Source organism: Rhincodon typus, chromosome 3 (genome assembly GCF_021869965.1).
Source record: "Rhincodon typus isolate 14 chromosome 3, sRhiTyp1.1, whole genome shotgun sequence".
Taxonomy (NCBI): Eukaryota; Metazoa; Chordata; class Chondrichthyes; order Orectolobiformes; family Rhincodontidae; genus Rhincodon; species Rhincodon typus.
Window position 1 is genome coordinate 1,387,048 of NC_063334.1, and position 25,262 is coordinate 1,412,309.

Consider the following 25,262-nt stretch of genomic DNA (forward strand, 5'->3'; position numbering starts at 1 on the left):
ATTTCCCAGTGATCCCGACCCTCCGCACGCTCCTCCCCGTCATTTCCCAGTGATCCCGACCCTCCGCCTACTCCTCCATCATTTCCCAGTGATCCCGACCCTCACCGCGCTCCTCCCCATCATTTCCCAGTGATCCCGACTCCCCGCGCACTCCTCCATTATTTCCCAGTGATCTCGACCCTCCGCGTGCTCCTCCCTGTCATTTCCCAGTGATCCCAACCCTCCGCACTCTCCTCCCCATCATTTCCCAGTGATCCCAACCCTCTGCGCGCTCCTCCCTGTCATTTCCCAGTGATCCCGACCCTCCGCACGCTCGTCCATCATTTCCCAGTGATCCCCGACCCTCCACGCGCTCCTCTTTGTCTCTTTGAAGTACTACAATTACTTAGACATAAGCAGTTCCAAATCACTGAAGAAGCTCTGCATCATCTAGGAGAAATAAGCTCACTTGATCTGCCCCCCATCCACCCACTAATGCACAGTAACACTGCGTACCATCTGCTAGATGTACCTGCTGCATTTTAATGTGACTGTTTTGATTCTACAAACTCTACCAGTGAAAACAAAGAAACCAGGCACATGGGAACACCATCACCTATAAGTTCCCTGTGTGTCCCATACAACCACAACTGGGAAGCATGCTGCCATTTCTTTAAACTCCAACAGCTCTGTAGGGATACCTACACAACAAGCGGATTAAAGCAGTAACTCACTGCCACCTTCAAGGGAAATTAGGGATGTACAATAAATGCTGGCCTTGACAGCAATATGAACATCCCACATAGGTTATTATAAAAGTGGATCACAAGTTTCCAATGGTAGGAAGAATTCTTCCTAAGTGCTGTGTTCAGTTATTCCAATACCCTCAAGAAAATGTAAAAACAATTTCCCCTGGTTATCTCTAGCAAAATCAGAAATGGTGCTATTTAGTCATTTGGATATAAAAACAATTAGAAACTTTCCACAGTCTTTTTAAATATGCCTAAAATAATTCATCAGTCTGCTTCTGGAAAGTAGTTTGCTTTGTACTTTGAACAAGTACAAGCTGAAGAAGTAATTACATACAAACCATCAGTTTCAAATAGTAAAGCCTGTGATACAAGGGATTACTGGATGTACGATTAGGCACAGGGTTATTTATGTCCCTTTTAAAAACTGAAAAAAAAGGAAACAGAGAAAATTAGCCATCCAGGAGTCTGCAAGGATTGATAAAACAACATGCAGACCAGCATTTGAAAGGTCTAGTTGCCTGTGATTTCCAACCTTTCATATGCATGGTTTCCATCAACAAATTTTTTAAAATTTAAAGTACTAGTTACATATCATTACGAAACACCCCATTCTGAAATACAACATACTAACATTCAGCTTAAAACATAAATTGCTTTATTTTTCATTTAATTTTACCCTAAGGACTGAATGAAGATTTTCAAATGGAGGGGGGTCAGAACAGTTGCATTCTAGGCTTGTTTTAAAATATCATGTTGAATATATTTGAACAGGTACATGAATAGGAAAGGATTAGAAGGATATTGGCCAAATTCAGGCAAATGGGACTAGTTTAGTTTGTGAAACGTGGTCAGCATGGATGAGTTGCAGTGAAGGGTCTGTTTCTGTGCTTTTTGTCCCTGTTGATGTCAATTAATGAACTTGGAACTATACAAATGGAACTTGATGATCAGATAGGAGAAGTAGAGGGCATAAATTTAAGGCGAAAAGGGAAAGACTTTAAAAAAGGACCTGAGGGGTGACTTTTTCATGTAGATGGTGGTGCGTGTATGAAGCAAGCTGCAAGAAGTAGTGGTAGAAGCGGGTACAATTACATCACTTAAAAAAAGCTTCTGGAGGGATATGTGAATAGGAAGGGTTTAGAGAGATATTGGCCAAGTGCTGGCAAATGGGATTAGGTCAGATTGGGATGTCTGGTCAGCATGGACAAGTTGGATCGAAGGGTCAGTTTCCATGCTATATGACTATGAAATAATGAACTAAATTATAATGTAGATACGTTAGTGTACATCTAAAACTTTCACAGTAAACTCAGAAGATCATTTTTCCATTTTAATCTTTGCGTTGCCACTGATCCAGGATCCCTTTCTTTCCTGTTTCATTGAAATGTGAGCTGCTACAGTTTTATCCTAAAACTTTTCCCTAATTTAGATGGCTGATAAGTAATTGGTCAAGTTGTCTCTTTAGTATTTGGCATTATTTTCCAACTGAAATTCCCGTGGGATGAGAAACTGCTGCCTATCCAATTTCCCTTGTGACTTTGATACTAGCTGTGATTGTAAATAGCACACCCTCTTCAGGCTTTGCTTCCTTACTGTGAGAACAGCTGTCAAACAATCTGCCATGGTCCCTCATTTTAACACACTGCTACTCCAGTTTCAACCTTCTGCTCTTCTCCAAATCAAAAGGTTGCTGCCTCTCAGGTCAGTGCTAACTCTCTTGCAACACCATACTTGAATTTTTCAATTTGAAACTTTTAACCTTCTTGACAGCACCAAAAGTGTTCAAACAAGAGTCACAAATAACCAACTGTGAACAGTGTAGTGTAACCCAATCACTTGTAGTCCTTTGTGCAACTTTATGCCATAATCAATTCCCACCTTCGTTGTTTAATGATTCTTCACATGCAAATAACAGGACAGTGTTATTTGGTCATTCCTGGTCATAGTGGATGCTTGACCTGCAAAGACCAGGGAATACACCCCCATATTGAAAAAAAGGTTAATCACTCCACTGACTGTGCACTTTAATATTTGTTCATGTCTTCATCAAGTTGGTAACCCAAGACCTTAGCAAGATCTATTTTTCTTGCTCAGATGAACATTAAGTACTTACATTTGAGAAAATTAACGGAATCTTTTTACCACTGTCTCTTGCGGGACCTGCTGTGCTTGCAATTTACTCATGGTTGGTTGGAATTATCTGCAATGGAATTTGAAAGTATTGGCTCTCTCTAGAATTATTGTTACTAAGCTGGGTTTTGTTGAATAATGTTTTCAGGTCTTTTGAAGCATAAGTATTTTAATTTGGAAATAAGTGAGGGCATTATTACTGTGAATTTAATACCTCAGGACTGCCATTTTTATATAAGTTCAATTTGTGAACTTTCACGAGGTTGGAAGTTAAACTTTACAGCAACATACTTTGATGTTCATTTATATAATGTTTTGGTTCACATAATTTGACTCTGCTTGAGGTGACCATTTGATGCCTTTTATGTCGATAATAAAACATTTTCGTAGTGGCTGGTGGCCCAGATATAGTCCAGTCTTTATGGGTGTCGACTTGTGTTAACATTCAGTTACACAGTCTTGAAATTCTGGTAACGTATTCCCATTTTGAATAACATCAAGCACTGCCAAGCCAGGCACAGTATCTGACAACGTGTTGAATTCCCTCTTTTAATTGCCCAACGTGTCTGAGCTCCAACTTCACGAGGTGCTCACTAGAATGAATTTCTGATCACTTCCATTGAAACTCCTTTAAATTAAATGCATTAGTCATTACACTAAAACTGAAGCATCAGTCCATGCCTAGATATTTGGTGTGAAATGCCAATATTTATGGTGGACCTTCAATAGTCCATAATTTGAGATCAACTGCATTCAGCGGAAACTATTTGGATACAGGGCTGAAACTGGTAAGTGTTTTGACTATTTTTTGGGTGTAAATCAAGCACAGTGAACATCCTGGCAGCTTCCTGAAATTAGCATTTAATCAACTTAAGCCCGTAAAACCATTTCTTGACTGGTTTCGGGACCCTCAAGTGAAAAGCATGGAAACTGTATGGACTATGCCCCACAGAGGCCCAGACTGTTTTTTCTCCCCACTTTGTCCCCCAGTTCTACTGCCAGCCTGCATTCAGCATGCCTTGCATTCTCTCTGCCCACTCCACGGGCTTACTGGCACCGAGGTATTTCGCACACAGCCGGCAGCATATACTCACACCAGAAACCCCATCCATTATCCAGTCCCCTCTTCCCGAGTCCACACCCCAACATATTACCCCAGTTTCTCTTTGCATAGTACAGTCTCCATCTTCCCTTCCCGATAGCAATCTCCTGACTAATGTCACCCCATTCCCAGAACCACTCATATAAAGCTCACTGCTACATGGAGTTACCTTTTCATCAAACACTTCAATTTGCCTTTGTAATGTGCAGCTTTATCTTGTGAATGTGGTGTGTGCTTGTTTCACACATTGAGTACCTAAGTTGTGTAGCCTCCTTCTCCAGTCTTTTACCCAATTTAGTTGTCTGAAAAGGTTGACCTAACAAAAGGGGAATATGCTTCCCCTTCTTCAAGGTTAGGACCAACAGGTGTGTACAGTATAAGTGGTTTTTGTAGTTAGTTCAAGGGCAGATGCAAGGTTCTGCATTGAGCCAGAATAGTTGTGTGTCAGGTGAAGCAGTTAAAAAAGAGAATATTTCCTCAGGTAGTTTAGGGAATGAAAGGTTTCTGCAGAACGGAAGTAGTTGAGAGTGTAAAGAAGCTCACAGATAAATGGGAATACTCCTTTAATTATATAATTTCCTTGGTCACAACACTGCTTTTCTCAGGAAAACAAGCAAATCTTTTATTTGATTAGAGTTTACAACAAGGCCCAGAATCACAAAGTATCAGTGCTCCTCAGCTGCGAGTTTCAAAGTCTGTAAAGCCAGTGCCCTGGAATCAAAATCTTGGGAGTCAGAGGCAAAAAGCAAGTTCATTTCAAGCATTGTGAGCTACTCAGAACAGGCAATTCAGAGTGACTGACTGAAGGATTGCCACCAACAAATAGAGAAGTTGAAAGAACAGAACAGCAACAAGGGAGAAAAAATTAACAGAACGATGGATGAAACGAAGAAAATGAGAGAAGAAGTACTGAATGCATATTAGGCGACATATTAGGTTGAAGTTGTGTGTTTTGGATGTCTGTACATATCGAAAATAGTTAAGCTAACTGTAAATTTGCATCTTCACCAACGATAGTAATGAGGTAGAACAGGCTTGACTCATGTTATATACCCAGAAGAATTCAATCTTTGATTGCATGGAGTCCAAAAAAAGCCATGTGATTGGTTTCACCAGATTACTGCTGATGCTGAGAAAGAAAACCCCCCCATGGGTTGAGTGGCAACATTAGCATCAAACCCCAGAAACACTCAATCACTTCCTCCCTTCCCATTCAGACAAAATGTCCAGTCTGATCAGCGTCCCAGAAATTAGTTTCAACATGCTTTGTATACCAAGTTAGTCACAATAATGTTTTTAAAACATATTTCTAAAGGGGAGAGGAGAAAGATTTAAAAAAAGACAGGGGGGCAATTTGTATTTGGAATGATCTTCCAGAGGAAGTGGTGGATATGGGTACAGTTACAATGTTTAAAAGACATTTAGGTAAGTACATAAATAAGAAACATTTGGAGGGATAACAAGGTGTAGAGCTGGATGAACACAGCAGGCCAAGCAGCATCAGAGGAGCAGGAAAGCAATTCTACAGCATTGGCAGTTCCTACTATCTCTGTAACAATGTTTGGAGGGATATGGGCCAAGCACAGGCAGGTGGGGGTAGTTTAATTTGGGATTATGGTCAGCATGGACTGATTGGACCGAAGGGTCTGAATCCATGCTGTTTGACTCTATAACAGACAAATGGGTAATTTTGGTAATTTTCCAAATGTGAAAATGTTGTTACTTTCTGAATAAGCTGGAGCATAAACTTATTACTTCAATTTATTTTACTCACTAATTTATTTTTAAAGGGTTTCTTAATTGTTGATCTACAAACCATTTTCTATTGCTGTTTCAGTGTTCTGACCATTGTTCCTCATACATTTTCCATATGCATAAGGGCACTTTTCATATCTAAGAAAACAACAGCTCCAACATTCCTAAAACAAAACAAAGAACTGCAAATGCTGGAGATCAGAACAGTTCTGAGAGGAGACACCGGATTAAAAACGTTAAATCTGCTTTCTTTCCACAGATGCTGCCAGACCTGCTGAGTTTCTCCAGCAATTTCTGCACGCTCCAACATTCCTAACACCGGTTGTTGTCAGACATCAAGCTCTGGATGAATCTGATCAGTTGCAACTGATCACCAGGAGACTGACAACATCTTATTCCATATATTACAATCAATGTTATTCACATGCCTGGCTGACTCCATTCACATCCCCAGATGTTTCTTGCCCAGAACAAAATAGGTGTTTTGCAAATATATCATTTTGTTTTGATTTGGGGTAATGTGAATCCGTAATCATCAAGATTTCTTCAATCCACGTCCAGCTTTTGTCCCAACTGCCACTAAAATCCTTATCCGTTCTTCCATTACTGCCCCAGAACTCATTTCTCCAAAATCCTCCTCACTTACATACTGAGTGTCACCCTTGACGAATATTAGCTTCTCCAAAACCAACCACATGAAATTCCATCCGCGAGGTCCACTTTTCTCTATTGACTATTGATACCCAAAGTCTTCATTCTCATGTCCCTTAGGGGTCTTGCCTCTTTCTTTTCATGACTTCTAATTCTAGCCTTCTGTTCATCAAACCCATTCTTCACTCTAACATCGTTAGCACAATTATCAAACCTGAATTCAACTCCCAGCTCAGTTTTTCTAACCCTTTCTAATGCTCTTCAAAGAGTCATTTTATCCTCACTTCTGACCAGCTGTTGTTCTTACTCCTCTGCTAGGAGACAATAGCTCTCTACAAGATGTAAGTTATTTCTCATGCTAATTGTTCAATAATTCTTAACAGCCTTAAACATGGCATTCCAGTCATTGACTGGATACTATCTAGTAGCAACTTACGGTTGTCCAAGCTAAGCATGGACATCATGTACGCAAACTCAGCTAAAATCATCACCTAAGGTCAAACACCAATTGTATCTCAAACTATAATTAGGAAAGGATTAAGTATTAAGTACTAAGATTTAAAACAACATATTGAATACAATGATCAGACCTGGTCTTTCTCCTGCTTTAGTATGTGTACATGATCATAAATAGATAAATATTCATATAAAAGTTCATTGCAATTGCAATATAATGTGTTTGATCTGTTCCTATGGCTTTTCTTGATAAATGGTAAAGAGTACAACATCTATGGATTTGTTAATTGGATGAGAGACTTTAATTATCGTAACAGTAAAGCTTCATATAAAAATAGCATGCCACATGATTAGAAAGAACAGACAGACATCGGAAAATCTCTCTCAGTATTCAACTGACTGACCATTTGACTGTTAAAAGGAATCTGCGATCTGAGCTGGCACACAGGAGGACCCGATGTTTCATGGGTAAACTATTGGCCCTTTGAAATCCCAATTTGCATCTACGCATTGTCTGACCAGGTCATAATTATAGCAGAAACAAGATTTTAATATAACATCAAATACTACTTCCCAACAACTTTACTACACTGCTCCACTTGTTGATACCACAGGCACATTTAGCTAGTGTATCTCTGCACTAGCTGATATGCCAACACCCAACTGATGATAACTGATTTAAACTTTTGTTATCAGTGCAAAACAGCTTGTAATAGGTCACCTGATCACTGCACACTTTATCCAAGAGGCTTTGTGGTGCAGCGGTAGTATCCCTACTCCTGGACCAGGCGGCCCAGATTCAAGTCTCACCTACTCCAGAGGTCTGCAATAACATCTCTGCATAGACCCTCAGTATGCAAATACCAAATGTCACTACTTACTGAGGATAGGCCTTTGCTTCGTTGCTGTGCAACATTCCAAGTAGTTGGACCATTCAATATCACCTGTCCCTCATGGAGAAATTTGCAAAAAGAAACACTTCTCAATATAAATACATCAAGAAGTGATCAGCATGTAGCATCCTCACAATCCTGAGGGAACAGGAGAAGGTGGATCCTGTTGGGTTGTTCTCCGAACAGACTGTCAAAGTCACTTGGTAGAATGCCTGATCACCAGAACTTTCCAACAAGCACCAAGACCTCACTTGGCTAACGGTGAGAAGGACACTACCTGAGAGATCTATCACGTACGCCCAGCCTCTCTTTGCCACTGCACACTGCCGTCAAAGCGGCTGCAGGGTGGGGGTTTTGCAGGGAGGGGGGTGGTGGGGCTGTGGGATTTAAGAGGCCATCATACCTTCCTTCTGAAACGTGTCTTTGTCTGGAGAGAGATGCAAAGGTTTCGGTCGAGGCTCATCCCGAGCACTCCACAATTCAGAACTCTAGGCTCTACGGGCTGTTCCCCAGGACACACACAGAGGCAAACATCGACTGTGCCTGGAGGACCATCAACTCGGTGAAAGATGCTCTTTGGTCTGCCTGAACCTTATTAGTCTTCCAGTGGAAAGAGTTGACCTCAACCGAATGTTGCAAACTGGCACATTCCTAGGTCCAGGATGACGTGCCGAGGGACGCACGAAAGCTTGGGACAGCTACTGCCAAGGCACAGTGGGGAAAGACCACTGTCTGAGGTCTTTCTGCTGAAGTACAATGGAGGTCCATTCAGTTATCAGACACTCTCAATGCCTCAAATACATGTAAACAGTACTTTGCATAATTAAGAAATGCCGTTGGGTTTGTTGTTACAAAGACAAAGTCAAATCCCAATGTTTGTTTCTCTCGATTTGCAAAGAATGTACAGACTGAACTGCTTCAGTAAATGTAAATAAAGATTTTGTTTGTGAATAAAGTATATTTCTGCAAAAAACATCTCTGAACAGGTTGATTAGAAAAACAGGTTAAATAAAAACAAATTACATTTTGTCCAAGAGGCTCTTGCGCTGCAGTAGTAATGTTTCTACCTCTAAACCAGCAGACTCTGGTTCAAGTTCCACTACTCCAAAGGTGTATCATAATATCTCTGAACAGGTGGACGCAAAAATAGTTTAAAAAGATGAAACTTTGTCCAATTTACTTTCTTCAGAGATGAACAAGACCATAAATGGTCCATATGTATATTATGAATTGCTCAGGTAACATCGCCAAACAAACAGGGCAAATTTAACATTTATTTTCAAAGCATATAGATTAGCACTAATTATTTTTAAGACTGCAACATTATTTGAACTAAAAATATCCTGAGGGGTGGGAGGTCCTCTATGTTCACATTCTGTTGTTAACACTAAACGTGACAAGATGCAACGAAAATAGAGCTTATTCAGAATCAGTTAGGCCTGTAGAGAGAGATAGATACAATCTATCCTCAATAGCCGTGGACCATACACAGGAGGAACTTGCTCCCTTTACAACAGCCATGGGTGAGCGAGGTTTCAGAACAAGACCTCATAGAAGAGCAATTATGAATGGTCTGTGCAATCATTTTTTTTTGGTACAAAACCATGGAAAGCAGAAATTGTACTCAGGGAAGGCAGAATCCCTTAAGTACAATGGGGAACAATTCTGGATTGGTACGGAATATTGTGCACAATGCTATAATGCAGTGACTTTAAGAAGTGGTGAGAAAATAGGTGTGATACAAAGCCAAAGTAAGAGGGGAGGAGAAGACCAAGAGGTTAGCTCACACACTGGGGCAGTGCTTAGCTGCTATGAAGTTGTCAAAGTCATGAAATAATGATCACATTTGTGATCATTACTGGCCTGATTTGGAAAAGTCATTCACGATGAATACTTAAGTTACTAAAACAAAAAATTGGAATTGATTCAGTTTTGCTTAAAAAAAAGTACTAAATTTGAGGTATTTCTCAAGGTGAGAGTATTCAATGAATTTATTGAATTGAAGATGATATTTTTACCTCCAGGAGATTGAAAGCAAGAGTTGAAGTTAACAGCAGGGAAGTCAGAACAAACAAGAATACAGAGAAACAGAAGAATTGGAAGAGGATTCAATTCAGTTCCTCCCTCAGTTAGCAGTTATGGAACACTAAGCAAAACAGTTACCTCTAAACTTGACCATTCCGATGCTGTGCTGCTCAGCATTCCCTCTTTTGACCCCACCACCTTGAACTCATCTTAACACATACCAAGACTCACTTGTCTTCCATCCCTAACCTATAATAGTTGCCAATTCAGCAATGCTTTATTTCAATATTCTCATCCTTATTGTCGACCTGCCTCTATGACCTCACCCCACTATTCTCCAAAATCTGTGCTCAACCAATTCTGGTCTCTTGACAGTAATTAAACTCAAAGACCTACAAAGTCATTGGTAGCCATGCACCTTAATCCTCTTTGATCAAATTTCCTATTCACTTGTCCAACTATCATAGCTGGCTCGACATCAAATTTTATTCAATATATCTGTTATACACCTTGGGACCCTTTCACCACGTTAAAAAAACGGATGCATATGAAAATTAAATTGATGCTTGGAAGAATTTATTCCCCCTCTCTTTAGTTGCAGAAAAGTGCATGGCAAACAGAGCAGTGTCCAGACATGAGAAAAGTAGCTTGAAGGCCTGTTTCCATGCTACTTTTAACTTAGCTGTTAAGCTTCAGAGAGTCAGACCGGTTGACCAGACATTTAGAAAGTATGTGGGACTATATTTTTAGGACAGTTATTATATTTCACGCTTCTGGCATAATTTGGACTCTATACATGGGCCAGACTAGTCTCACAGTTTCCAATCTAAGAGATACTGCATACTCATAGGGAACATCTGCACCTTTATAAGCTTTTATGATGGCTGTGCATACATTCAACTTATTTCTCCATATGAATTGTGCCCACAATGTAACTGCCCTTTTATTGCAGCCTATTCCCTATTGAAGAATACCATCATTCCACAGAAGCTACTTTGCAGCAGAGGGTCAGTAATTCCAAACTTAGTCCTTGACTGGTCAATACTAAAAGACTTGGCGCAGAATCCTCCCAGGCCCTGAACGACATAGGGTCTAGTGGGAAATTGGGGAGAAGCGTGTGAGAAATTGAGCAAGGCCTTTCTCGATGTCAGGAGCAAGTTACATCTTACATGTCAGAAATCAAGATGAGATTTGTGCCTGTGAGTGGCAAGAAGCCTATTAACAGCATTTTTAATCACTCATTATTACTTAGCATCACTTCCATGATATGGGGGTTCCCGTTCTACCACCCCACAGATGCAAACTGGATACAGAGAATTCCCAACATGAAAGTCCCCAGCCCATCTCCTGACCTGAAGCTGGCACAACATACCATGGCATCCCATGTCCACTGACATCCCACAGCCTCTCATGACCATCATGACACATCTCCAATCCACTCAGTACTCTGAGTGCACAGTCAACCACCATTCACATATTGTCACAAGCACACTGTGCGCTGAGTCAGGAACCTAGCTCACCATTTGGAACAGGCTGCATTTCAACACTGCTCGCATGGTCTGTGTTCACTTGTTTAATGCCTACTTGGATGCTCAGAGTAGCCCTGCCAATTAGTGCTTTGTTTCCTCCGGTGATCTTTAAAGTGCCCATGGTACTTCTGCCTTGCTTTGCTCCTTAGCGTAAATACAAGCCAGGCAGCTTGTCATGTTGATCAGCAGTGAACAGGGGGTGAACAGCTTGCTGCACGGTAGTGCTACGTCAATCTCACACCTACAGCATGTGCCTACGCAAACACACTGCAGGTGATTCAAACAAATGGCCAAGTCTCAAAGTCAAAGGCAGAATAGTGCTCAGTCAAGGACACTATCCACAATCAGTCCAGGAAATTGGTGTGATCTGGATCAGGACGTTTTCTCACTACTGTCTGGGAATCCTCCAGGCCCAATGCATCCAGTCATCATGGAGGTTAATCCAAAGACATGTAGGGCTTTAATGGAGATAAACTGTCCAGGGAGTGCTAGGTACTGCAGCCTGAGCAGGAGGATTCAGCAACATACCTGGCTTGCCCAACTGCAGGGCACAACAGTTTGCACAAAAGGGCAGCACTGCAGCTCAGTGGTTAGCACTGCTGCCTCAGAGCACCGGGTTCAATTCTAGCCTTGGGCGACTGTCTGTGTGGAGTTTGCACGTTCTCGCTGTGTGTGTGTGGGTTTCCTCTGGGTGCTCCGGTTTCCTCCCATAGTCAAAAGACCTGCTGGGCTTTTCCAGTAACTTTGTTTTTGGTCCTGATTTACAGCATCCGCAGTTCTTTCGGTGTTTAGAAGGTAGATATGGGGTTCAGGGAAGGGGGTGGGTGGGTGAGTGGGATGCTGTTCAGGGGATCAGTGCAGACTTGATGGGATGAATGGCTTCTATCTGCCGTGTAAGGATTCTATGATTACGCACGTTGTGCTGAGGACCAAAGCTGCCACTCAGGTGGATACAGTTGTTAAGAAGGCGTATGGTGTGTTAGCTTTCATTTATAGAGGGATTGAGTTCAAGAGCTGTGAAGTTATGCCCCAGCTATACAAAATCCTGGTTCGGCCACATCTGGAGTATTGTGTCCAGTTCTGGTCGCCTCATTACAGGAAAGATGTGGAAGCGTTGGAAAAGGTGCAGAAGAGATTTACCAGGATGTTGCCTGGAATGGAGGGAAGGTCTTACGAGGAAAGGTTGAGAAAGCTAGGACTTTTCTCTTTAGAACGATGAAGGATGAGAGGTGATTGATAGAGGTGTACAAAATGATCAGAGGTATAGATAGAGTGGACAGCCAGAGACTTTTTCCTAGGGTGGAGGTAGCTATTATGAGGGGGCATAGTTTTAAAGTGAGTGGAAGTAGATATAGGCGAGACGTCAGAGGCAGGTTCTTTACTCAGAGAGTGGTAGGGGCGTGGAATGCATTGCCGGAGAGGGTAGTGGAGTCGGCCTCATTAGGGACATTTAAGCGGCTATTAGATAGATAGTATAAGGTAGGGGTGGAGCTTAGATAGACATTAGGTTTAGGGTAAAAGTTCGGCACAACATCGTGGGCTGAAGGGCCTGTACTGTGCTATACTGTTCTATGTTCTATGTTCTATATTACATAACGCAACTGAGTTCATTGGGGGAAAAAGTCCCATTCCATCAATGTTGAAGTGATCTATGAACATCAGCACAAATCCTTAGCAGTTTGCGCCCAGTTCTCTGGGAGCTGTCACAATGCCTCAAGAACTATGTCCCTGCTACTTTTGAGGGCCTAGATACCTTACAACAATGGTTGCCACTTGACCCCAGACTGATGCAGATGTAAAGCAGCCCACTCTTAAACCAGGTCCATGGTGCAGCAAATGAAATGCCAGCTGAACCCAGACAGAATGTGCTGCATAATTCTAGCATGCTGTGCTCTGCAGAACAGGAACAGACAAAAAGGGAATGTGGTGGATGCTGATGGACTGGGAGAGCTAAAGCAGTCTGAGGAGGATGAGGGGAAACATTGAGGAGAAGAAACACATAATAGAGTGCAGCAGGTACTACAAGCCAGGCAGGATTCAATTGACACCTACTCCAGTAGATCAGAGCTGGGAGCAGTGATCATTCATTGACCACAAAATTGTTGGAGAGAAATCTGCACAAAGAACTTGACAAAAATGACTCTACTGAAACATGGCAAGAATCAGCCCAGAGGTTTTGAAAACAACAACTATCAGGATAAAACATCTACAGGGCTTGGAGTCAAGGGGTTTTGAATGGTAGCGGTGGGGAGCTTCAAGATGGTACGTGCTGTTTTGTTTCCTCTGCCATTCATTAACATCCAGAACCAAAGTCTCGTCAAAGAACCAGCACTGGATGAGGCCATCAATATTAGAACAATAAAAACGTGCATTAAAGAGACAATACTTGCAACTTGACAGCATTTTGTAGAAGCATCTTTGGCATATAATTGCTGACCTTCCACAAGTATCTTGTATTTTCTACCACTCTATTTTGACAATGCCTAAAAAGTCTGCCAGCTGCTAGTCTGCTGTACTGTCGCACCATTACAAAGATCATTGCTCATGGATATATTGTAAAATTTACTCTCAAAATTCTCTTTTCCTGCTGGTTGATCCTAAGGTAATATTCTGTAAGGAAGTAATGGCTCAAGTCTGTGCACACATCATGTGCTTTATTAACTGAAGGCTTTGAAAAAAGGGACAAATTGTTAGGAATGGACATTGGAAAGTTTACTATGCAAGTGTTAACAACCCACCAGATTAGTTCTCAAAAAACATGTGCACGAAAGAAGTCAATCCAAGTGTTCTCCAAATGTAAACCTTGGATGAACCAGGAAATCTGCTCCCTACTGAAGACCAGACATGCAGCATTCAAGTCGGGTGACCCAGACCAATACAGAAAATCCAGATATGACTCCAGCTAAGCCATCATGGTGGCCAAGAAACAGTACTGGACCAAGTTAGAGGCCCAGGCCTAACCAAACAGACTGCCACCATCTATGGCAAGGCCTAAATGACATTACGGGATGCAAAATGAAACAGTGTAAGGTAGAGGACAATGACACATCCCTCCCTGACATGCTCAATGCTTTCTACGCCTGGTTTGAGCAGAATACCACTGGCGTGACAATTTCTGCCCCAACAGCCCTGGCCACACCTGTTCTCTCTGTCACCGCTTCAGAAGTCAGATCAGGCTCCCTGGGAGTCAACCCAAGAAAGCAAAGGCCCAGACGGTGTCCCTGACCGAGCACTCAGATCCTGTGCGGACCAACTGGCGGAGGTATTCACCAACATCTTCAACCTCTCCCTCCTACAACCTGAAGTCCCCACTTGCTTCAAGAAGACCACCATCATCCTCGTACCCGAGAAAACACATGCAATGTGCCTTAATGAACACCGCCCATTAGCTTTGACCTCAATAATCATGAAGTGCTTCAAGAGACTGGTCATGGCCCACATCAACTCCAGTCTCCCAACCTGCCTCAATCCTTTACAGTTTACCTACCAATGTAGCAGATTCAGAGGATGCCATATCCCTAGCCCCGCACTCATCCCTGGAACATCTGGACAACAAACACACCTACATCAGACTCCTGCTCATTGACTACAGCTCCGCCTTCAACACCATTATCCCCTCCAGGCCGATCTCAAAACTGTGTGACCTTGGTCTCGGCTCCAACCTCTGCAACTGGATCCTCAGCTTTCTGACCCACGGGCCGCAATCAGTGAAGATAGGTAACTGCACCTCCTCCACAATAACCTCAACACTGGAGCCCCCCAAGGATACGTCTTCAGCCCCGACTGTACTCCCTGTACACCTGCGACTGTGTTGCCAAATTCCAAACGAACATCATCTACAAGTTCGCTGATGACACCACCGCAGTGGGATGGGTATCTAACAATGACGAGTCCAAATACAGAAGGGAGATAGAGGGCTTGGTAACATGGTGCAATGAAAACAATCTGTCTCTCAACGTCGGCAAAACTAAGTAACTGATCATCGACTTCAAAAAGAAAGGAGGAGAACATACTGTCACCTACAGCAACGGAACTGAGGTTGAGAGAGTGAAGAGCATCAAGTTCCTTGGAGTGACAATAACCGACAACCTGTCATGGACTTCCCACGTAGATGCGGTGGTAAAGAAGGCACAACAACGCCTCTTCTTCCTCAGGCGGCTCAGGAAATTTGGCATGTCCATAAGGACCCTCACCAACTTCTACAGATGCACCATTGAAAGCATACTGTCCAGGTGCATAATGGCCTGGTATGGCAACTGCTCTGCCCAGGACTGTAAGAAACTACAGAAGGTGGTATGCATAGCCCAGACCATCACGGAAGCCAACCTTCCATCCATGGACTCCATTTACACGGCTCGCTGCTGCGGAAAGATGGCCAACATCATCAAAGACCCATCGCACCCCGGTAATGATCTCCTACAACCTCTTCCATCAGGCAGAAGATACAGAAGCCTGAACACGCACACAAGCAGGTTCAGGAACAGCTTCTTTCCGGCCGTTATCAGACTGTTGAATGGACTCTAGCCTCAAATATTGTAACCTGCAATGTAACCTCAAAGTCTTTTTGATCTGCACATTTTTTGTTTGCTGTGATCTGCCTGTACTGCTCGTAAACAAAGCTTTTCACTGTATTTCGGTACACGTGACAAAATCAAACTTGCAAAAGGTACCTGTGAACTTCTATGACTCCATAAAGAGTAACTTGCAGCACAGTACACAAGCAATGGTTTTGTATCGGCGCAGTGGATAATGGAGCAAATACTGTCCTTGTCCCCATTTGCAGTCATGCTCCAAATTATTACAGGAACATGTAGGTAACAGTTCTGACAAAATGACCTGTCCTTTCATCAAAGGGATAGTCACAGGAGATGGTGATTGCTGATTTTAGACATCAGGTTTAGAGATCAGTTGTGACCACAAACTTTAGTGCAAGGAAATGATGGCAAGAGCACAGATACCTGTTTGATTTGTGTGCTCTCTTTTAAGTACTCCTGATCATTTCTTCTTCCAAAGAGCATGACTAGATCACTAGAGAAAATACAAAAACAAGACATCATTCCGGAGCCAAACCACATCACAGAATCATAGAATCCCGCGTCCAAGTCCACACTGTCCCTCTGAGGAGCATCACACCCAGACTCACACCCCAACCTAATCCTGTAACCCGGCATTTCCCATGGTTAATCCACCTAGCCTGCACATCCCTGGACACTGCAGGGAATTCAGCCTGGCCAATCCACCTAACCTGCACATCTTTGGACTATGGGAAGAAACCAATGCACCCAGAGGAAACCCACGCAGACACGGGGAGAACGTAAAACCCAAACCCTAACTTGCAGATAAATGTTTCCTATTTATTTGCTACCATTGTAAACGGTAGCAGTCATGGATTTACAAGAGTATTTCAAAAGGAACCTCGCTGATTTTCTGCAGTCATTTTGCAGACAGTAGTCAATGTTACCATTGCGCAGTGAGTGAGTGTTGAAGGTGAGCCAATCAAGTCAGTTACTTTGCCTGGGAAAATGTCGATCCTCAAGTGTTGGTGAAACTGCACTCATCCAAGGAAGTCGAGATTATTCTAGCACACCTTGACTCGCTCTTTAAAGGATGAGCAGACATTCAGGAGACAGAAGGCAAGTAATTTGCCACAAAATTCCAAGCCTCTGACATGGTCTTGTAGCCACAGCATTTATTTGACTGATTCAGTTCAATTTCTGGTCATTTGTAAACCCAAATATGGTGATGATACTGCCATCTAATATCAAAGGGAAGCTGGTTAGATTCTCTCAGATATGGTCCTTGCCTGACTTATCATTCCTTTTGAAATTGACTCATGAATCTGCTACCATCACCACACCAACTCAACCCTTTTTCAGGTGATGGCTTGGCCATACCTTGCAATTAAAATTATTTCTCAGATTGCCTCTTTCTTTGCCTATTACCTTAGTGGTAGTAAAATGTTTATCACCACATCCTCTGAGTCCCCTCGACTTTTAAAAATCCTTAAATCTCCCCTTAATCTGTGCCCAAGGCGAATAACTCCAGTCTCTCCACGTAACAGAAGCTCATCTGTTCTGCACCAGCTTGTTGACATATTTGCACAGTGGTGCCCATAAATGAATAATACTCCTTCTGAGACATAGCAGTGATTTAACGCTTTATACGGTTTTCTTGAATTTGGAACTTATGCTGCTGTGGATAAAGCCAGTGTACATATGATTAAAGTGACTCTCAAAGATGCTTCTCTGTCTCAGTACTAGCAAGCTTTTGCTGACAGTGAGAGTTCAGGAGTGGGAAGCACCAACAGAAACATTAAAACAAAAAATAAATGCACAGTTATAAAAAAATTCCCAGCACTTCCAAACCTTCGGGACTCACCTCCACAACCAAACAGCTCTAGCTTTTGATTGAAGCTAGACCCAGAAACAAATACTGAAAGCAGCAAGTTACATTTTTCTCTTTTTAAAAAACTATTATTTTTAAAAAAACAATGTAGGAATATAGCAATGTAAAATATTTCAACCTAGGGGATATGATGCTTTATTATTTAACTTTTTCCCCAGATAAGGAAAGTCCTACAGAAATAGTTTTATCAAACATTTTGCTTCAAGTCGAGATTTTCAGCAATGCAACCGTAACTTTAAGCGGGGACTTACTATCTTGCTGGGTTGTGAAACAGAGCGATTCAGATTGCACAAGGGAGCCGAAAGTGTGGCAAGTTTCCCATAGTTCAGCCTGCAGCAGGCACGTTCAATCTTTCAAAAGCCAACAAACAAGTGTTTGTGGGTCAATCACAATCTTATTGAACGGTGCATCAAGATCAAAGGGCTAAGCAGCCTACGCCTGATCCTAACTTGTGTGCTCGTATAGTTTGCATGAACAAAAATGCAAGCCGACTTGGAAACTTCTGCCCTGTCCCCACTGCTTTATGACAAAGCCATTTGCATGAATACAATTTACCTACCACAGGTACATGCAACAGTCTGTAAATTATGGTCACATTAATAAAAAGGTTCATTTTCTCACGTAGATACCAGCGTATGTGCTGTGCAAAAGTACTTTTTCTTTTAAAAAGGCCACCAGAGATGTTAGTTAAAATTCACAATACAACATGTAATAACGTATCTGAAGCAAAGAGATTGGTGTAAATGGAAAAAAAAACTGGTATTGACTAAGATTTATATTCACTGAGCAATTTTTTCAAAATTTGGGCCATTTATTACAGCTGGAGGACAGTATACAAATACAATGGAATTGTTAGTCTTCAATATAAAATCTCAAGCAGGCACATGGGTTTTACTGGAGATATCTGTATGTGAATGTGAAAAATTGAAGCAGATTTCACTTCAATCAGGTTCCTTTATTATATTCAGCGCACTTTCGTCAAATGCACTAAGAGGAGCTATTTCTGCCTAAACTACTCGCGTGAAAACACGAACTGGCAATGTTGAAATGAATAATGCAAGTGGATAGCAAATGGATTTTTTTTTGGCCAATACATGTGCCAGCTCATTTTAAGACATGGCAGCCTTGACTGGGGGAGAACCCAATTCTTGAAGTGGCTAAATATCCTTAAAAACTGTTTCCCACCCTGCTCCTCCTCACTCCCATTAAAAAGCAACCGCTACTTAACAAGAATGTAGACCAAGAATAATTTGTTATCACATATTTAAAACCTAAGGCTTAGAAGTGACTTTTTAAAGAATTTGAATTCCAATGTTGGCCATGCATAGTGGCTCAGTCAGGATCTGAGACATTAGAGACAGGATAATGCTTCAAGCATGATCCTCTTTCTCTTGCTGAAGCTGAGCCCTCTGCTGCATGTAGTGAATAAAATAAATCCCAGTGCTAAAATGGTTTGGAAATAGTTCTACTTTTAAAAAAATGTGCAAATCCTGGGAATCTGAAGTAAAACAGCAAACTCTGAAATAACTTCAAGTATCATCTGTGGAAATAGGAGTTAACATTTAACATTAAAATCTTTCATTTTCTCAATAACCTTAGAATTAAAACGAGTTAAATATTTCTCTTTTCACAGCAGCTACCTTTCTGAGTGTTTTGTATCACATCGTTTAATTTGGCAATGCAAACCTGCTTTTAACCATAAAAAGTTCAGCCCTAGATTGTGAGCACAGGAAAAGTACTTCAGACAATATCAAGCTTCATGCTTGTTTCTTTTGTGCACACCTTCATTCTTGCAGTTTAGTGCGTACTAAAGGTCTGTACGTGCCCGTCTTTACAATGTACTGCGAACAGTGAGTTGTTCTATATTTCAGCACCTTGCACACTAAAAATTATGATACAGACACTTGCAATTTTAGTTCTAATAATTTAACCAGTATGTTACTAACCTAATTGTTAAGACAGAGGCTCAGTCTTTAATAGTCACCTTAGTCAAAGCAAGACCAGGACTTCGTTCGTCATAAATAGACATTTGAAAATGAAAAACAAAAACAAAAGAAAGTATAGAATTTTAAAAAGTGTACATTTATAGCAACTAAGCTAATTTAATTTAGTTAATTTACTTTCACTTAGCTCAAACTAGTAACCTTGAGATTTATGCTACCAATGCTGCTTGTGACTCAGGGCATTAGTCACTAGAACCAATAACAGGGATCTCTACTGAACATTTGATGTAGTTAGATTAACAAGAACATCTGTGAACCCCGCAGGAGAACATTTTAGTAGTTCCACACAATCTCAGCAATTATACATAGAAGATATTTTAATTTGGTCCATATTAAACTCTCAAATAATGCACAGTTTTTGATTCTTGGATATCTAAAACCACAAAAAATCTTGATCCAGTCAAATCAGACCATGAATATTTCAAGATTCAGTTTCACTGATGTGTGATTAGTCAACAGGAAGTCCTCTAAACATACAAACACAGCCATTTGTACCTCATATCAGTTCATTGCCCTTGAGAGAGCTATCAATTTCCAAATCCATTCTCTCAACTGATCTAGTCTTCTAACCTTGCCCACCAGCATAGTTCATACTGATGTCAAAACGAAGTCCTTTAATGCAACCTGTACAAAGTCAGCCTATCACAGCTCAGTCCTTAAACACTGCACCAGCATCTAACCAATGCAAGTAAGATGCATTAAATAATATCACCGTATAGGCCATGGTATATTTCGCCACAGATGCAAGGTGCGACCTTCTCCAAAAATCAGTTTATGTGCTGCACTGTCTAGAACATCAGTTTTGCTTTTAGCTTGGTCATCTATCTGCTGCATCACCCTCAGAGCTCTTAAATGTTGACTGCATCACAGTGGGATATACTACACATAACAGTACTGAGGTTCAAATTCAGGTAGGTAAAGATTATGCTGACATGCACTGTTACATTGTGGCAGCCCCAACTCTGTGGCTGGAGTCAGCAGTGTCCTTTCATTAGCAGGCTGTGAACCAAGGCATTTTATAACAGGAATTTCTTCTTTGAATGCGCGAGGAAACTTCAGTGTTTCAAAGCCATAATGCCCTGTGGCCATGTATGGACTCATTCCCGCAATTTCCCAGGCTATCAATCTCAATCTTTTGGTCATAGCAAGCGAGGAGAAAGTACTTGCATTCAAAGTGGCAGTTTCCGGCATTTAAAAACATGTCACAAAAGTGACAATGTCTGAAGAAGTGTGGGATCAGAAGATGGCAGAAATAGTATACTTGCCAAAAAAAATTGAAGTATTTATTGAAAAATAACTCAATGGAAATATTGACGTCATGTGTCCTGTATATCTCATTGCCGTTTCTTTCAATAGATATTGCGATAAGTTGTTGTTTAACCTGGTCAGGTATCATTCCATGGAAGTTTTGCAATAAAAAATGTTAGTATGTGCAGATGAATCTTGATAAATGCATAACTCTTTCAAGGGTTGCTATTCATGTGTATTTTTAAAAAATGGAAACTTGAAAGTACCATTCCCTTTCTTAAAATTACTGTTGATTAATTGTGAACTTGAATGGCACCCTCAAAGAAATCAGAACATTTCGCCGAGCCAAAGTTAGGATCAAGTATCCTCTCTTTAGACACAGTACACTAGATTAGAATAAAGCTCCCTCTAATCTGGTCTAACAACGTGCCTTATCCGCAGTCTTTGCTGGAAACTGATTAGGCTTTCCTTTACTGGATGTGGTGTTTCTAACATTTTCCCATAACAACTTTACATATTGTGGTCTCCAACTGGAACCACATCCTCCACTTCGTATAACTTAAAAAGTAGTTTAACTTCTCAAAGTTAATTTGCATCTACTATAAAGTAGAAGACCATTTGGCTAATCTATAATGACAAGCCAATTGACCTTTTTTTTTAATGACTTACTAGAAATCGTACCGAACTATTCAGAGCTAGCTCAATTTTTGGGGCCCCAAGTATCAACAATACCTGACTAAATTTGCAAGAAGTGCCATGATTTAACAATTTGACCTTTTAAAAGATTAAAGTTATGCTCATATTGTTGATGTTTTGCTTTTAATTACACAAAAAAATGCCTAAATTCAAGAATTGAATTTACAGCTGGGCAGATAAACGTAACATTTATCTCAGCGACCATAACTGACAATGTTGTGCATAAACATAAAAGGATTTAATCAATCCAAAAACATGAAATGATTTAAGCACTGACACACTATAACAGATATTTCAATGTCAACACAAACGGCTCATTCTCGGTGTCACACATACTCTTCATTAATTGCAGATTTTAAATTCTGAGAGTCCAGTCTTGTTCTCTAATTCCGAACCAGTAGATACAGACAAGGCAACGAGGGCAATTGTCTGACTCTTATACATCATGTTTTTTTAAAAAAATTAAACCATATGTACCTTTTCATCGCCATCTGTTGCTGTTGCCTCCACCACTTTGTTCCTGGTTAACTTCTTCTTCACCCATCGTTCCAGCACAACGTTGAACTTCATAAAAGTCACATAGCATCCATACGCTGACAGCAAAATTACACTCTCCCACCAAGCGATGGTGTTACTCCGGAAGAAAAGTATGAGCAAGATCAGGTCAATGATATAAAAGGTCACATCTCGGAACAGGGGCCACCAGGTGAGATGCAAGATTTCTTTCGAGAATAGAGCGCACATCCCAATGACAAAGAGGATGTTGAAGACGGCAGAGCCCACTATAGTCCCAATCCCAACATTGCTGTGAGATATAAAAACTCCTATTAAAGAAGTGAAGAGTTCTGGTGCTGACCCACCTGCTGCCATGAAAGTTGCCCCTGCTACATCATCGGATATTTGCATTTTATCAATGATAACTGTCAATGAGGGTACAAAAAATTCATCACACACTATGGCTAAGGCTATGAACATATAGATCATGCCTAGGATGTGGAGTGACACAGCTCCTTTCCTCCTCTGTGCCAGCGAAAAGATGTCAGGAGGGTAATCTCCACTCTGGGTTGCATTATTGACCGAGGACGTGGCCACCCGCACTTCATACTTTAGAGCCAAGTCGGATTTGGGGGTATAATTCTGAAGCTTGGAAAATCTCGGTTTCTCCTCGAAGCCCAGTAGAGTTCTGCGTTGGAGCGGCGAGCTTTCAGGGTTGGCTGGCGTGCAGGCGAAGGCACTGAATAAGAGGGAGAACGCGCAGAGAGCCATCAATCCGAGGGAAAAGCCCAGGATCCGCGGCAGTCTCAGTTTCCTCATGATCCGCTGCTTGTGTCTCTGAAACGCTCGCCCAGCGCTGGCTATCTGCTGTTCCCTACAACAAACAGCTGGCTCCATAACTTCAGGCATTGAAGTCTTCGACTCCATGGCTGGCTTTATCATTCACTGAATAGAGATCTCCTTCTACTGTCCCCCCTCCCCCTCCCCCCCTTTCTGCTTAATCTTGACTGGTGGTAATAGAGTCTTCATACACTACTTGTCTTCATGATGATGGGAACAGCGACAACACAACAGACTTTAAGATGAACCTTGGATCTTCTCCTGCTGGAGGGACTGATGTGTGAACTCCACTGTGCTGCGGAAACAAGGCAATACTGAACTTAAAGACGTTCCTTAACACAGGCCTGCATAGAAGGTTAATAAAGCAGCTCTTGTACAAAACATATTCTGTTTCTTTCTCGAATCTGTTGATTGACTCTGCCTCCACTGCACTCTGGGGCAGCGAGTTTCACAGCCCTCAGAGAGAAGTAGTTTCTTGTCATCTCAGTTTTGAACCTACCACCTCTCACACTATCTACATCAATAACCTCTCGTTCCAGACTGTACCACAATCTGTCCCACATCCCCCTCATCAATGTCCTTTAGCATTTTATATACACCTCTCTCCTATACACACACACACAGACACTTCTACATATAAATATACCTCTCAATCTACCAACACACATGTACGTAGATATATCTATTTATATCTACAGAGCTATGTCTAACTACATACATCTATCTACATACAGATTTACGTTCCTACACCAGTTAATGTTTAAAAATAAAGAAACACCAAATTGGATTAAACAATGCTAACATTTACTGCAGTGAAATATGAAAAGGATGTCTCCATTCCACATTACCAGGGAGCAATAACGGCCGTCAGTCCGGAAAAAGTCAGCCTCCCTGTGTGTGTGAAGCCGTAACTAAACACAAAGGTAAGGCGCAAAACGAAAAAAAAACCCACTCAAGGTTTTAGCCTTTAATCACAGCCCAGTGACCCCTGCTGGTAAATGCAGCCTGAGGAGGCTGGGCGAGATCAGAACGCCTTTGAAGATCGACTGACGCTAACTCAACACTCAAAGCTAACGATTTAAGAATGTCCTCACGGAGATAAATAAGGTGGCGGCTCGACATAGAGCGGCCTGCCAAATGCTAACTCTTATCTCCCGAGGGAAGGCTGCAGAGTATCATGTAAAGTCCGAAAGCCATGCACACACACACACACTGAAAATAACAGGCACTAACCCCATCACTGCAAGCAGGACCAGCACAGCGGCGGTACACGCAGACACTGTTGCAAGGTTATTCATTCGCTTCGCGTTCAGTTCAAATTTGTTTCTAACTATCAGCTGGTGGTCTCCAGTTGCGTCACTTCATCAGAAAAGCTTCTTGCCCTTTTGTCTTTGAGAGACGATCAGAAGGCAGGGGGTGCCGGGGTGGGTGTGGGAGAGGGGAATAATCCAACGGGGAACATCGGAAATACTGCGCTGGCTCCACTGCGGGACAATTATTCAAAGAAACTGTTTGGTGACTGAGCAGAGCTGACTCCGCAGCCTAAAGGCGAACTGGATGTCACAGCAAACACTCCTAAGCCCAGTCAGTAAGGTAAAATGACACTGACAACGCGGACTGCCCGCCTTTCATTACAACAGCACACAGAATGTTCCCTAAAGCTTTTAGTGAAAGGTATGGGACATTGTACTGGTTTTCTGCCTAATAATAAACGCCTTTAAATTCGGCTTTGAACAACTCAAAAGGCTCATATCAACAGTGACCCTCACAGATTCATCATGTTTTATTGTTTATGAAAAATGACCAATAATTCTGTGCACGAGGGCCAGCAAATTTGTAGATTGCGCTGTAGTTTCAAAAATAAAATGATAGAAGGCACAACACCATGCTGAGGACAGCTTGCATTTGCATTCCAGATGAATGCATTTGCAGATGCTTACAACCTGAAGATTAAAACAAAAAAAAAATTCTTACCGTGATGTTCAGCAGCAGGCGGGAGTTGAAAAGTGGATTGGTGTCTTCTGCCTTTTCTTGTGTGGCTGTTGCCAGTGTTCAGCCATCAGGAGGAGCTGTGAGGGACTGACTGCAAACAGCACTCTCTCTCTCACACACACACTCAGCAACAGCACATTCCCATTTCTCTAGAGAATCACAGCGCCATCTCATCTCAACACAAATCGCTGGGGCAGGGAGGACAACACGTGAACTCCTCTTGGAAAAAGATCAATACCATTTAGACTTCTGGGACGGAAACGGTGTATATGTAAAAAATGAAAGCATTGGATAGGCAAGACATTTATTGA

At 41.7% G+C, this 25,262-nt stretch overlaps 1 protein-coding gene across 11 annotated transcripts in view; it reads right to left on the reverse strand.

Annotated features, from left to right (window-relative positions):
• The window catches only part of LOC109934810 (sodium/potassium/calcium exchanger 2), a 72,452-nt gene extending 47,398 nt beyond the window's left edge, over positions 1–25,054 (reverse strand). For 3 of the 11 annotated variants that reach the window (XR_007261797.1, XM_048595298.1, XM_048595299.1), the window contains exons 1-2: positions 24,934–25,054; positions 22,102–23,254 (exon numbers count right to left, since the gene is read on the reverse strand). Coding sequence is in view for 7 of the 11 variants with exons in the window: in XM_048595298.1 (XP_048451255.1) it covers positions 22,102–23,061 (960 nt within the window). In the remaining 4 variants the exon portion in view is untranslated. Of the gene's footprint in view, positions 1–1,122; positions 1,156–2,862; positions 2,932–16,273; positions 16,301–19,623; positions 19,684–22,101; positions 23,255–23,761; positions 23,901–24,192; positions 24,486–24,933 lie in introns of those variants that run through there. The other 8 variants (XM_048595297.1, XM_048595295.1, XM_048595302.1 and 5 more) reach the window with 8 other exon arrangements.
• Positions 25,055–25,262: the final 208 nt, after the last annotated feature.